The sequence below is a fragment of the Microcaecilia unicolor genome, chromosome 8, assembly GCF_901765095.1.
Source record: "Microcaecilia unicolor chromosome 8, aMicUni1.1, whole genome shotgun sequence".
In the NCBI taxonomy this organism is placed as follows: Eukaryota; Metazoa; Chordata; class Amphibia; order Gymnophiona; family Siphonopidae; genus Microcaecilia; species Microcaecilia unicolor.
Window position 1 is genome coordinate 247,356,294 of NC_044038.1, and position 15,537 is coordinate 247,371,830.

A 15,537-nucleotide genomic window follows, 5' to 3' on the forward strand; every position below is an offset into this window, starting at 1 on the left:
TGTTAGGCTGGGGGGCGCACTGTCTAGGGCAGGTGGCCCAGGGGCGATGGACGTCGGAAGAGGCGGCGTGGTCCATCAACCGCCTGGAGACTCGAGCAATTCGGTTGGCTCTTCGGTCCTTTCAGAGCCTGCTAGAGGGCAAGGCGGTCAGAGTTCTTTCCGACAATGCCACGGCCGTCGCTTATGTGAATCGGCAGGGGGGAACGAAGAGCCCGGGATTAGCCGTAGAGGCGACGGAGTTGTTGGGGTGGGCAGAGGCCCATCTTCAGGCTCTTTCGGCAGGCCACGTAGCAGGAGTGGACAATGTGGACGCGGATTATCTGAGCAGGCACATGTTGGATCCCGGAGAGTGGGCCCTCCATCCCTCAGTGTTCGAGCGGATAGTGTTGCAGTGGGGTCGGCCGGTGTTGGATCTCATGGCATCGGCCGACAATGCGCAGGTCCCGCGGTACTTCAGTCGTCGCAGAGATGCTCGAGCCGAGGGTCTCGACGCGTTGGTTCTGCCGTGGCCGACTCAGCAGTTGCTCTATGTGTTTCCGCCGTGGCCGCTGGTGGGCCGCGTGGTACAGCGGATCGGTCGCCATCCCGGCTTAGTGATTCTGATAGCGCCCAATTGGCCTCGTCGGCCATGGTACGGAGATCTGATGCGGTTGTTAGTGCAGGATCCTTTTCCCCTGGGGTCTCAGGTGCGACTGGTGCAGGGGCCGATCGAGATGGCCGACCCCTCTCCATTCTTGCTTACGGCTTGGCTCTTGAAAGGCACAGATTGAGAAAGAAAGGTTTCTCGGCCAGAGTCATTGATACAATGTTGCGATCGCGTAAGAGGTCCACGTCGTTGGCTTATGTGCGGGTGTGGCGCATCTTTGAGTGTTGGTGTCTTGAGCGGAATGTTGTCCCTTTGCGGGCGTCGGTGATGGAGGTTTTGGAGTTTTTGCAGGATGGTTTGGACAGGGGGCTCTCCCTTTCTTCCCTGAAGGTGCAGGTTGCTGCTTTGTCTTGTTTCAGAGGTAAGATTGGGGGAGTCTCTCTGGCAGCTTCTCCGGATGTAGGGCGATTCCTGAGGGCAGTGAAGTTGATTCGGCCGCCCCGTCGGCCAATGGTTCCGCCTTGGGATTTGAATTTGGTCTTGGAGACTCTGGTGGGTCCTCCGTTTGAACCGTTGGCGTCCATCACATATAAGGATCTTACCTTGAAAACAGTTTTTCTGGTGGCCATTGCTTCCGCTCGGAGAGTGTCAGAGTTGCAAGCCTTGTCTTGTAGGGAGCCTTTTCTGTCTTTTGCGAAAGAGAAAGTGACTTTGAGGACGGTTCCTTCCTTTGTTCCTAAGGTGGTTTCAGCGTTCCATGTGAATCAAGTGATTTCGTTACCGGTGTTGGGGGATCGTTCGGGGGATGCCTCTCAGCGTCGGTTGGCTAAGTTGGATGTTCGGCGCGCCTTGCGGTCCTATTTGAGCAGAACGCGAGATTTCCGGGTTTCGGATAGGTTGTTTGTTTTGTTTGGAGGTCCCAAGAAAGGAGCGGCGGCCTCCAAGGGGACTTTGGCTAGGTGGTTGAAGGAGGCTATTGCCTCGGCTTATCTGTTGAGGCGGCGTTCGGTGCCCCCGTTGCTTAAGGCGCATTCAACTCGGGGGGTTGCTGCTTCATGGGCGGAGAGTAGTTTTGTTCCTCCGCAGGATATTTGTAAAGCAGCGGCATGGTCGTCCATTCATTCCTTTGTGAAGCATTATAGGATTGACGTTCAGGCAAAGGAGGATGCATGTTTTGGAGCGGCTGTGCTGTCTTCTGCGTTTCGAGGGTCCCACCCTTAAGTTTCTACTGCTTTGGTACTTCCCACGCGTCTTGACCGGTCTGGAGGGTCGATGAGGAAGGTGAAATTAGGCCTTACCTGCTAATTTTCTTTCCTCGAGACCCTCCAGACCGGTCAAGAGCCCGCCCTATGGATTTCAGAGATATTGTTCGTATCAGAAGTATTTGAGCCGTGTTCTGCTATGATTATTCCTTTTATTTTTCATTGGGTCGGAGAGTTTTCTTCGTCCATAATACTTGACAGAGCGGGGCGCTTGACGTTCCGTCTGTCTGAGCACACTGTTGGTGTTGACTATTGGTTTTCCAGGTACAGGGGTTTTATAGTTCAGAGTTCAGGTTGCAGGGGGTTTTTTCTCTGCTTTGCTAAGTGTATACTGACTTTTGTGGGATGGGCACAGGTTATATGTACATAGTTGAAGTTAGTGTTCTCAGTCTCCCTCTGCTGGTAGGCGAGCATAACCCACGCGTCTTGACCGGTCTGGAGGGTCTCGAGGAAAGAAAATTAGCAGGTAAGGCCTAATTTCACCTTGGGTGTGTGAATGTGAACCAATGAGGCCCACTAGGGATTGTCAGAACTTGCAGTCTTCAGCCCTCTGCTAAGCCCACAGAAAATTTACCTGCCAGTAGTCCCAGGAACTGCAAGCACACGCCGACAACTGGGAGAGCCATTTTGACAAGGTCTTCTCAACTAATCTGGCACGTTTAAGTTCCAAGTCAATGCAAATGTAGTTAAATATTCTCTGAGATAGGAACCTTATGAGAAATGTGTAGTAAAAAAAAAAATCATGATTACTAGCTTTTACACAAACTGTGCATGATCAACAAGATGAAGTAGCATTGAAATGTTTCCTGTTTTTGTATTTAGTTATAAAACTGATTAAGGACAAGTATGATATAGATTCTTGCTAAAATAGGGTAAAGGAGTTCAGACACTGTGGATATGCCTGATGCACAATCCAAAATAAAAAAGCACATTGATGATACTGAATTCGAGGACTATATGCCTTGAAAAATTACAATCAAGAACAATATATTTCTCACATTATTTTCTAATATATAAATTTTATTTCATTGTAATATCATTTCTCTAATAACACTATAAGCTGACCAGTACATGGAGTGGAGGAGTAGCCTAGTGGTTAGTGCAGCGGACTTTTTTTTTTCAAGTTTATTTATAATTTTAACAGAACAATAATACAAACCAACGATCATTATCACCCATATGTTTGTAACATTACAGTTCTCTTCCATCTGCTAGTTAAACATGTAGTTATATAGATACATTATTAAACAGCCTCTTATGAAACCATCCCCCCCTCTTCCCCTACCCCCCTATAGGTAGCAGTCTTACTATAACTCATTTCGTACAGTTTCATATGATTGCCAAATCTTCTGGTATATATGGAGTTGACCCTTTCGTACGGCTGTCAACTTCGACATCAAATGCAGGTAGTCAACTCTGGTTAACACCTCTTTAGCAGTGGGCGCTGCCACTGCCCTCCAGGCCCCCGCCAGCGCCATCTTTGCCGCCACAAAAAACTGGATCGCCAACCTATGTTCATATATCCGGCTTCCCGGGGGCCTGGAGTGCAGCAAGCACACCTCCATCCGCTGAGGGTATACCCCTTGCACTACCTTATTCACCAGCTCTAGTATCTGAGTCCAGTAAATCTGGACTTTGGGGCACTCCCACCATAGACTTTGGGGCACTCCCACCATATGTATATAAAAGTTCCACTCTCTCCACATTCCCACCAGCAATGTGCCGAGGTCTGTGGGTACATTTTATGCAGCCGATCCGGTGTATAATACCACCAGTATAGGATTTTATATCCATTCTCTATTGTGGTTTGAGCGATGGAAGGTTTGAGCAGGTATCGAAAGCTACTCATCCACCAGTTGGGTGTAGGGCTATTCTGTAGAGCCTCCTCCCATCTCCTTATATAATATTCCTGTGGCGTTGAGAGGTATAAGAGTGCTCTATATAGCCTGGTGATACTACCCCGCCCTCCCCCCTTTCCCATTGCCTGCTCCAGTCTCGTTGCTGCAAGTTCTAATTCTTCTTTTGCCCTTCGGAGGATATAATTTGTTAAACAATGATAGTAAACTAGGTCCCGTTCTTCTAACCCATATTCATCTTGTAGTTCCTCAAAATTCTTTATTTTCCCATCAACCCATAATTGGTCCAGTTTATATAGCCCCTATCTGCCCATTGTTGGTAAATGTATTCTGAACCCCCCAGTGGAAAACCCGGCGCACCCCTAATTGCCATCTGCAAAAAGTATCTCCTCTCAGGAAACACCCTTCTACGCACACACAACCATGTGTTTAGCAAATGACTCATACCTAATGGTAATCTGCGAACTTCCGCTAATATTTCTTTCTCTGATTTCCACAGTATATCTCCTATAAATCGCGTTCTCATCCAAGCCCTTTCCCAGTGTAACCATTTCTTATTAGTCCACGGGGTCCAGTCCGCCATTATGAGTGCAGCGGACTTTGATCCTGGGGAACTGGGTTTGATTCCCACTGCAGCTTATTGTGACTCTGGGCAAGTCACTTAACCCTCCATTGCCCCAGGTACAAATAAGGACCTGAATATACTATGTAAACCACTTTGAATGTAGTTGCAAAAACCACAGTGTAATGGAAGATTTTAAAGATTGTTTTTCAACTTTGCCTTGACTGATAAGTGCATTCATGGTCTGTATTTTTGATTAGAAGTAATTCTGTTTGTGTGAAAGATAAGACACAGATCTGATTAATTTGGTACGTGAAGGGAGAGGTGGAGCCTTTTTCGAGTTCAGACTGCCACCTGGACTAAGAAACATGTGACCACATTCCCACAGTATGGCTTGTTTACCTAAACAGAGAAATTCTCAAGCAGTCTGTAATTTTCTTTAGCTCTGAACATGAGTTCTAAGCCTAATAAAAGAGGGAGTTTCTGCCAGTGAAATTGGGAGCTCGTCTGTGAGTAACGTACGTACTGCACAGAGAACCATTTTTCCTGGTCAAAGAAACTCCTGGCTTTCGCTATGAACAGGGCCCCCCAGCTGATGCATGTATAGATATGATGTATGTATAGTGTATTATTGCTTCTTTTCCTGGTCTAGAAACTCCTACAGTGATGTAATGATTGTTTCTTTTTAACTATAGATAGATATTGTTTCTTTTCAGTTATATAGCTTAATCATTGTGTATCTTAGACAATTATGAACCTCTAATAAAACTCTCATTTACCTAATACGAATCCAAAAGAATCCACAGTAATTACTGAGTAGTCTGTGTCAGTGAGGCAGGCTGTAAAACCAGGGCAGAACACACAGAAAGGCGGTATATCAAGTCCCATTTTCCTTTCCCCTTGTAATATTTCCCTAATAACACTATAAGCTGACCAGTACATAAGCTTGAAAACAATCACTGCAGGCTCCTTTCTCATGGAATCTAGCTTTTACACGCCAGAGGTTTCATTTAAAATGCTGCATCTTCATCATATCCAACAGACCTGGAAATTCTTTAGATTCATCAAAATAGTATCCAAGCCAGAATATATAGCAAAATGGCCTCCACACACATGGACGTCAGTTAATGAAAACTGAAAATAAAAACAAAATAAAAGCCACAGTGCTTTTACAATAGCTGACTTTGCTCCACGTGTGGAGTGACAGCTGATGTCATATCTCCACAGAGAGGCTAATTCCTAAGGAGCTTATTGTCCTAAATTTACAGATTTCAATTCTTGCTAAAATTTTGTATCAAAAGCATTTATTTGGAGCACTCTAAATACCATATAAAATATTATGTAAGATCATAACCGCATTACTTGCAATTGTATTACACACACACACACAAATAATGCAGAGTAGTCCTCCACCCCCCACACCCAGACTACGTTATAATCCCTGGTGGTATATTCAGGGCTGGAGTGATCCCCCTGTCGCTGTTGCTCATGTCCGATCTACACTCAAAATGGCTGCCATGACCTCTGGCAACAGTCTCACAAGATTGCATCTGCTGGCTGACGGGCACAACCCACAGGTTCTGGACTGGCCTTACAGGACTAAAGGGAAAAAACAATTATCTGATAAGACATAATTTCTGCTTTTGGTGTGTAAAACATTAGTTTCTAGAGAAAAATTAATAATTCATAATCATTGTAAGGTTTTAGGCTTTGTTTTGGATTCTGAGCTATCATATGAAAAAAAAGTTAATGTACTCTCTAAAAAAAAATTGTTTTTCTGGCTACAGTTCCTGTTTACTAAGGTGAACTAGCGTTTTTAGTGCATGCACAAAATTAGCGCATGCTATCTGTGTAGGCGCCCATAGGAATATTGTTGGAGCCTACACAGCATGTGCTAAAAGCACTAGCATACCTCTAGCATTTATTTCATTTTATTTATTTAGAACATTTATATCCCACATATTCCCAACATAGCAGCCTCTATGTGGCTAACAATGTTTATAAAGAATGAGCATCAAACCAAGGCAAGGGGGAACAGAGAAGATTGAACATCTAGGGGAGAAAACAACAGGGGAAACAAGGGGCGGTAGGAAGTTAATAGCGGAATAAGTTCTATCACAAAGGTCTTGAGGAGTTTCTTGAACAGGGTGTGGTCGGTAATCTCCTTTAATGCTGATGGCAGAGCATTCCAGTAACGAGGACTCACAAAGCAAAAAGTGGACGCGAAGAGCAGTTTGTACCGTAGGTTCCTGCAGTCAGGATAGTGGAGAGTTAGATAAGTATGGGACGGCTTCTTGGAATTTCTTGGAGGGAGGTCAATCAGGCTGAACATATACACTGGAGCATCCCCGTATATGATCTTGTGGGTTAGAGCACATATTTTGAATTCAATTCGCTCTTTTATTGGGAGCCAGTGGAGCTTCTCTCTTAGTGGTTTTGCTGCTTCAAACCGAGATTTACCAAATAGTAGTCTCGCCGCCATGTTTTGCGCCGTCTGGAGTTTCTTTATGGTTTCTTCTTTGCAGCCGATGTAAATCCCATTGCAGTAGTCGAAATGGCTCAAAACGAGAGAGTGGATTAGAGTTCGGAATAGGTCAAACGAAAGGAACTGCTGATACGTTTTAGAGACCGCATGGAGAGGAGCATTCATTTCAGGATAGCTGATACCTGAAGATCGAGGGTCAGGTGCGAATCCAGAATGACACCAAGGAGCTTCAAAGTATCTGTGATAGGGAGGGAGTAGTTCAGCGTAGTAATCGTGCCTGGGATAAATTTGTTGAACTGGGAGGAGGGAATGATGCATTGGGTTTTTTCCTTATTTAGCTTGAACTTGAATGCATTCACCCAATTGGCCATGATGGCAAAACTGTTCTGTATTGCATCAGAGATTTCAGATAAAGAAGAGCGGAAGGGAATGTAGATAGTTACATCATCTGCATATATGTACGGTGCAGGCCATGGTTGGATAGGGCAGTAACAAGTGGAGACATCATAATATTAAATAGGGTAGGTGACAAGGGGGAGCCCTGAGGAACTCCACAGTGGGATCTCCAAGGTGGTGAAATAGAGGAATGGACTTTGACTTGATAGGTTCGATATGATAAAAATTCTCGAAACCATTCCAAGACATAACCACCAACGCTGAATGCAGATAGTAAAGACAGAAGGAGGTTGTGGTCCACCATGTCGAATCAGATCAAATTGTAGAAGCAAGATGTTTTTCCCAAGTGATATTTCCCTCTTAAAGTTGGAAAGGAGCGTGACCAGTACTGTCTCAGTACTGTGGTGAGACCGGAACCCGGATTGGGAGGCATGGAGAATAGAGAATTTATCCAGATAATCAGTGAGCTGTGAATTGACCAAGCTCTCCATGGACTTAACTAGTAGTGGGATAGTTGTAACAGGGCGGTAATTAGATATTAAGCTAGGCTGGGCCTTCGGGTCCTTAGGGATTGGTGTAAGGAGAATGCCACCGTGATCGATGGGGAAGTGCCCTTGTTGGAGCATGAAGTTTAGGTAGGAGGCAAAGTCGGTAATAAAACACTCTGGCACCGATTGTAGCAGGTACTATGGACAGCTTTCCAGCTTGCAGTGCATTTTAGAAAATTTGCGGATGGCAAGAGAGACCTTCTCAATGGAGACCTGGGCAAAGGTAGTCCAAAAGCGGTCAGCTGGACTTTGGTCTTGAGGAGGCGCAAGGTCGGTGAGAATTTCATCAATGCTAGAGGTGCACAAGGGCAGCGAGTTGTGAAGTGATAGGATTTTCTCCTTAAAATAGTTTGCCAACTGAACCGCTGACAGCATGCCAGCATGTGGTGAGGTAATCGGGGAAGTGTCAAGGAGAGAGTTCAGGTGCCGGTAGAGTTTTCTGGCATCCTTTAACACGTTTGAATTCGTTTCTGAAAGAAAGTTCTTTTGGCTTGCTTGATTGCGTATTTGTACTTGCGGTGAGATTGTTTCCAAGCTGCTAATGTTAACATACTTTTTGACTTTATCCAAGCTCTTTCCAGTTTCCTAGTTTGGAGTTTTAATGCTTTCAGGCCTGGAGTGAAAAAAGCTTTAGATTTGCGACTGTGGGCAGATTTAAGTTGTAAAGGAGCCAGGTCATCCAAGATGCATTGACATCTGCTATCCCAACACGTAAGGTAATCAAAGGAGTCTGCTTTCGTTTGCTAGTCACTCCCATAAATTTGTTTCCAAAAAGAGGCCAGGTCGACTTCCCCTGAGCATGGCTTAGTAAACGGGTCCCTTAGACAGTTAAGAGTAATTAGATCCTCATTATCTCAGAGTAGTTTTAGAATTGTTCAAGCAGTATTGCTTCCACAATTGGACTGTTGTGACTTTCTTTATAATAACATTTCCATGGGATTACAGAGGCATTTACAATTTTTGCAAAATACAGCAGCAAGACTGATTTTTGGTTTTAACAGATTTTATAGAATTACACCTGCTCTGCATGAGTTACATTGGTTGTCTCTTCAAAAATGTATACAGTTTAAAATTATTTGATCCATTAATCTTTATATCAAAACTAGTAAAAAAAAGGCCCGTTTCCGAAACCAATGAAACGGGCGCTAGCATGTGGTTTGTTGTGTGTATGTGTCACGAAGTTATTTTGTGTGAGTGTGTGAGGGTGCGGTGTGTGTGCAGGTTGTTGATGTGTCTTTTTTTGTTTTATTTTGTTTTTTGCTTGGGGGTTGGGGGATGTGCTGTGCTGTGCTGTGCTGGCAAAGTGGGTTGGATTGGTGTGTGGCTTTGAGGGTGTGTTTCTGTTGTATTGTGTGTGTGTGGTTTTGTCTGTCAAGGAGGTTTGTGGAGGGGGGTCTTTCTGTTGGTGAAATGTAAATGTGGTTGTAGGGGGGTCAACATTTGTTGAGTGTTGTTTTTTTTTTTTGTGTTGTGCTGAGGCAGCAGTGTTGTTTTAGATGGGCGGAAGGTACAGGAACACGTTCTTTGTCGGTATTTTTTGGCCGTTTCAGGGCTGCTGTAGGGGAATGCTGGAAGAGAAATGTGCTGTTGGAAGCAGCGCCATCTTTTTCCATTGGGCTGGGGTTCTGGGCATCCTGGAGGTGTGGTGACGGCTTGCCTGAGGACGGGGATGGTTGTTTTAAGTTGGCGGAAGGGAGAAGAGCACGGTCTCGGGCCGTCGGGGGGTGATCCAATATGTTTGGTCCATTTCAGGCCAGCTGCAGGGGAATGCTGGAACATTTATGCGCTGCAGGAATCAGCGCCGTCTTTTTCCGGGTGCTCGGGGAATCCCCGAGGTGGGAGACAGCTTGCCTGAGGCTGGGGATGGTTGTGCACGTCCTTGGCCGCTTCGGCAAAAGGGGAAGAGGAAGGGGGTGGGGAGTTACCTGCAGCCGCCTGAGAAACCATGTATTCTTTGTTTGTTTTGTATTAGTTTGCATTTCTGTTGAAGAAAGAGTGGATGCCTTTCGAATGATGGAGGTGGTGCGTCGGTGTGTTTCCCTACTCCTCCCCCTTCCTTGGTCGCTGTTTGCTGCTGGCTGGGTCGCGGGTAATCCTTCCAGCTGGACCACAGCCTGTCCTGTTCGCCCACGTCCCAGATGGTGACGGGCACGTTGTTTTCCGGCTCCTCTGACTCCATGTCAAGCTGACAGTGTATATAAGTGAAAACATTCAAGCATTACTATGACAGTCTGACAGGGTGGGAGGATGGGGGTGGGTAGGAGTTATGCATGGGGACATCAAAGCATATCATTGATATTCTAACAGGATGGGTGTGGATAGGTGAGGGGTGGGGTGATCAACAGAGAACTACAGCTGTTGATCACCCCACCCCTCACCTATTTTAACAAATTTATTTCCAAAAAGATTTTAGCAATTTTGCTCTTTTTTACAAAAAAGGTTTTAATATATTGACAATATCAATGCTAACTTCAAAATTTATTTAGTTCCCCCTAATTCTATAATCTTAGCGCCTAAATGTAAGTGCCATTTGCACGCTAAGATTATGAAATATTAGCACTTGTGTAGCGTTCATGCTAGGTGGTATTCTTAAAGCTTAGCATGAAACCTGCATAATGTTCAACTGCAAGGAGGGCGTGCACATGGGTGGAGCACGTGCGGGGATTGGTCAGGAACCCACACTTACACACTTAGAGAATACGAAAGTGTCTTTTATGTGGTACCTGGAAATGCTGACTTGCGCTCTATTCTATTAGGGAATTCACACTCGGTGCCCTGCATTTTAGCACCTAAATTTGGTCAGCCTTGAAGCCCCTATTGTTTATAACTTTAAACTTTCAGCTTCAGTTTGGGCCTGGCATTTTGTGAAAATATATAGGTGCTTATGTGTCTTTATAAAATTACCCTCATAGTACCAGATGTGTAAAGAAATTGCATTATCACAAGTTTGAATTTATTTATTTATTTGTGACATTTATATCCCACATTATCCCAAACAAGTTTGAGTTCAATGTGGCTTACAGTAAACAGTCTAGGATACATAACAAAGAATAATGCATAAGAAAGTAATTTTGTTGTAAGAATCCAATTTTACAATACAATATCATAAACATACTGGGATAGCTATGAATGTTTAACATTTAGAAATCTATTATGAATGAGAAATTGTACATGAAGGAAAGAGAAAGTTAATGGTAAATAGAATTTGTTTGAATTCTGCTTGAAATGTTATTAAGAGCTGCATCTTTTTCCCATTCACAGTCCTCTGTGGGAGATGGTACAAGATGGAATCGACCTGAAAAGCATTAAGTGGACACAGCACTAGAGCAGAATGCTGAAGAGTCTGTTGCAGTGATGGGCGTTATGTTCCTGTACTTAGCTGTGCAGAAGCAAATGCACACAGTCCATAATGCAGTCGTGCAGGCCGCTCTAAGGCTGCTCATAGAACAGCAAGTCTAGTTAACACAGCTATTGCTCAGCTGGCAAAGGAGAATGGATGTTGCTGTCAGCCTTTGGATCTTTAGTCTAGGGTACCATAAAGTTTTATATAACCTGAAGCCTACTCTGCTGATACTGGATTCACTATTGCATCTCTTCTTTGTTTATCATGGTATTGCTAAGCTGTTTTTCATGAGAACCTGCTGCTAGTAACATCCTAACTTACTTAAAGTTTTAATGGGTCAATGTTGGAAAGATGTTGCTTTTTTAATGGTAGTGACATCTTTTCAAAACTTTAAAAACCTTGTTTAAATATGTGAATGTTTTTGTTCAAACCAGGTTGGGACAGTTCTATACTGATCGTTGAGACTATAAAATTATGAAGAAAGCTATTGGAGGAGAATGGATACATTTTGTAATTGGTTTAGAAATTCCATTGCTAGATTTTGTGTAGAGTTTGCTGTGCCTTGTAAACAAAAAATTATTTCTAGGGTCAGTAAATACAAGTCAATTATGCTGCTGCTTTTTGCAGAACTCTTCACTTATTTTCACAAATACAAAGATCAACTGGGAGATATATAACACTGAGCATCAGTCATCAAATAAATAAACCAATACAAATAATTACAAAAAATATATATTTTCACAGTTATATTGGGCTGATGTTACATCACAGCAAAGCATGTTGGGTATCTCTTAAAAGGCATTATGTTAGCAGTGGACTGATAGAGGACCGTTGTCTTTCTGTGTGGCAAATGTGTTCCATGTAACATGTATGATTGATGCCATTGTTAAGGTATTTTTTGTAATTATTTTTGAAGGGTTATTTTATTTAATGACTCTGATCCTCGTGTTATCTCCCAGTTGCTCTATGCATTCTGTGTTTGTATTTTGCATTCGGGTACCCCTTCTTAATGTTTTGCTCTGTTTTCACAAATGACACTTTGAAGAGTGGTTGGTTCATATCCTGTTGATAAAAGTACTTGAGTAATCCTGAGAAGTGAATGTATTTTAATGTGTGTGAAAAAATTAAGTTGGTTACCTAAAGAAATATTCTGACTTTAATGGGCTTGTGAGCACCTGCATATGTCAGTAAATGGAAACACGGACAGATTTATATTTTTCTTTTGTTGCTTCAGAGATTATTTAGAAAGCAAAACAATGTTTCCTATACTTCATTGCCTCGGAGGGAGGGGGGCTTACGGTGTTGTCGCTTGCTTCACTCTTTGTTTTCAGCTATACTCTAGAATGCTACCTACAGCTGCCACTGTTATACAAGGACATTGGTCCCAATGTGTCACGTGCATTCTTCATCAAAATGAAATGTGGGAAAGTTCATACCTCACCAGAAAAAGGCACACCAAAAACATACTTTGAGTGCCTTTGCTATGCCACTTGATTCAAGCTCCTGTACATCCAATTGTCACCTAATCACTGACTGATTTGTTTTGGTTTTATTTAGAAATAGTCAATAAAAATACCATGTTTCCTGAATGCACAGTGAAGCAATGTAACTGGCTTATGTCTTTCATTCTTTTGGTGGAGGAGTGGCCTGCTGGTTAGAGCAATGGGTTGAGAACAGGGAAAGGTAGAACCAAATTCCACTGCCACTCTTGTGATCTGGGACAAGTCACTTAACTGTGAATTGCCTCAAGTACAAACTTAGATTATAAGCTCTCCAGGCACAGCAGAATATCTACTGTAACCTGAAGGTACCCTTCTCTGGTACAATCTTTGTTGCAGCTAAGTTGCTAGCCAGTTCTGGTTCTTACTAAGTACAGAATATTCTTGTAGTTCAGTTTTATTTATGAGCACTCAGAGGTGGTAGTACAGTTCTAACGCCCATCTCTAAAACCTCTAAGGGTGATTTACAAGATGTAGTGAATAATAGGCCAGTGGCATCGATTCCTTTGTTGATAAAGATCATGGAGGTGGCAATGTAGTTAGAAGATTACTTGTCTAAATTTGACCTGCTGCATCATTCACAATCAGGGTTCCGAAAGGGATATAGTACAGAGACCATTGACCTATCTAGCATCTTTGACCATTTGGATATGTTGAGTGAAATTCAAAAATGTGTCAATATTATTGATAATTGGGCAAAGGAATTCCGATTAAAGCTCCAGGTTGGGCTCCCTAAAAGAGACTCAGGGTAAAGAAAACTTTTCCATCAATAAGATGCAATTTAAATTTGAAATTTCTTCCTGGATCTTAGGAATTGAAGTGAATAGTAAATTGACAGTGGCTAATCTAATTAATAAGGTAGTAAAGCATTTTCTTATTAAGAAAACTAAGATTAATTTGTTACAACTTTGAACAACCTTTCAGACTTGCAGTAAAATCCCTATACTATTGAAATCAGATTATTGCAATTGGATGCACCAATGCTGCAAACGATGCCGAATTTAGCAATAAGAGTGATGTTGTTCTTTAAGATTGGATGTATCTATTACTCCTTATCAGTTGCATTGGCGCACAGTTATAGCAAGATGTTGTCTATGCTGGTTCGTTAGACTGCAAGAAAACATTCCCAGTTACTGGGTGGGATTCTTCTCTATACTGAAAAGACAGCTTTGGAGGGGGCAAATATCTTCATTTCCCACAGTCAAATCAGGTAAATATCTTAAACAACTTTCGGCTTCAATTCCATATCAAGCCCTGACAATATGGAATTCTCTTCCTTCCTGTCTCCGCTCTTTATCTTAGTTGTGGTCGTTCCATAAACAACTGAAGACAGTGTTATTTAAAAAATAAGTGAAATTCTTATATTTGGGTTATTGCTTTTAGTTTTTGTAAATTCCCAGATGGTTGTTCTGGTATTCTTTTAATTGTGTAATCTGCATGGAGCTGAATCGGTTATTGTGGAATAGAAGCTCTCAGTGTAATGTAATAAGTAGCTATGCTTCAGATTATTCTTCCCAATGTGCATCACTTTGCATTTGTCCACATTAAATTTCATCTGCCATTTGGATGCCCAGTCTTCCAGTTTCCTAAGGTCTTCCTACAATTGTGTTTCAATAACAGCAAATCTATGTGTATCAAGTCTACACAGCCAACTGATTCAGAATTTTACTCCTTATTCTTGTAGGCAGTGATTGAATGTAAGTCTTGCAAACAGACAAAAACAGTTTCCTCTTTTTAAAACAGAGGTGAGCATCCTTACCTTGCAGGGTCATAAACGTATATAACTTGTTTCTCCAATGTCAATGTGAAGGCGGGTCGTCTTCCACCCAATGTTGCATAATGCTAGTTTTCACCAGCAGTGATCTTTTCCCTTTACGCAAAGAACCACACTTTAGTTTTACCAAATAACAGACCCAGCGGTGATGATTTAATACTTTTCCCCATCAAGGAAGACCATAGCTAATAATCTGGGACTAGAAAACTTGTATCTTTGCACAACTCTATAACACATGAGACAGTGAACAATCCACTTATTTATTTTTTATTTATTGCATTTGTATCCCACCTTTTCCCACCTATTTGTAGGCTCAAAGTGGCTTACAGAGTGTGGTTATGACATAATCACTTCGTGTTAACAGGTACAATTCTTATAGTTTGAGTGTTGGTAAGAGAAGATTAGCATAGTCGTTTCATGATGACAAGTACAATTATTACTGTTTTAAAGATTGGGTGAAGGAGGATAGAGGGAAGTGTTATTAAAGTTGCCCGCTTTGGGGCAATTGGGGGATGGAGCCACTCCTCCTGTGCTTGGAATGCCCTCCCGCGGGAGGTGGTGGCGATGAAAACAGTAACAGAATTCAAACATGCATGGGATGTGCATAAAGGAATCCTATGCAGAAGGAATGGATTCTCAGAAGCTTAGCTACAATTGGGTGGCAGAGCAGGTGGGGGGAAGAGTGGTTGGTGGTTGGGAGGCGAGGATAGGGGAGGGCAGACTTTTATAGGGTCTGTGCTGGAGCCGGTGATGGAAGGCGGGACAGGTGGTTGGGAGGCAGGAAAAACTGCTGGGCAGACTTATACGGTCTGTGCCCTGAGAAAGACAGGTACAAATCAAGGTAAGGTATACACATGAGTTTATCTTGGGCAGACTGGATGGACCGTGCAGGTCTTTTTCTGCCGTCATCTACTATGTTACTATGTTACTATATGTTTGTCTATGAGAAAGAAAAGAAAAAAAAAGCTCTCATCAGAGTGACATTCTTGCCTACTGACACAGCAGCTGTATAAACTCTATTCATTAACTTAATGCTCAGCTTAGTAAATGCTTTTTAATTCAAATAGTGATAGGGAGTATTTGGGGGACCTCCAACAGAAATAAAATATTTCCATACCAGAATGCAACATTGCTGCACTGAGTGATAAGTAGGCAACAAATTGCTGAAACACCATCTGATTATTTGCTACAGCAGAAAAATGGTTCAACATAAAAATATGTTGGGG

General features: G+C 42.8%; 1 protein-coding gene across 1 annotated transcript in view; it reads left to right on the forward strand.

Moving 5' to 3' along the window:
* NFS1 (NFS1 cysteine desulfurase) overlaps positions 1–12,647 on the forward strand; it is a 67,391-nt gene extending 54,744 nt beyond the window's left edge. The window contains exon 13 of the mRNA XM_030213539.1: positions 10,957–12,647. Within this exon, the coding sequence (XP_030069399.1) occupies positions 10,957–11,020 (64 nt within the window). The 3' untranslated portion in view covers positions 11,021–12,647. The remainder of the gene's footprint in view (positions 1–10,956) is intronic.
* Positions 12,648–15,537: the final 2,890 nt, after the last annotated feature.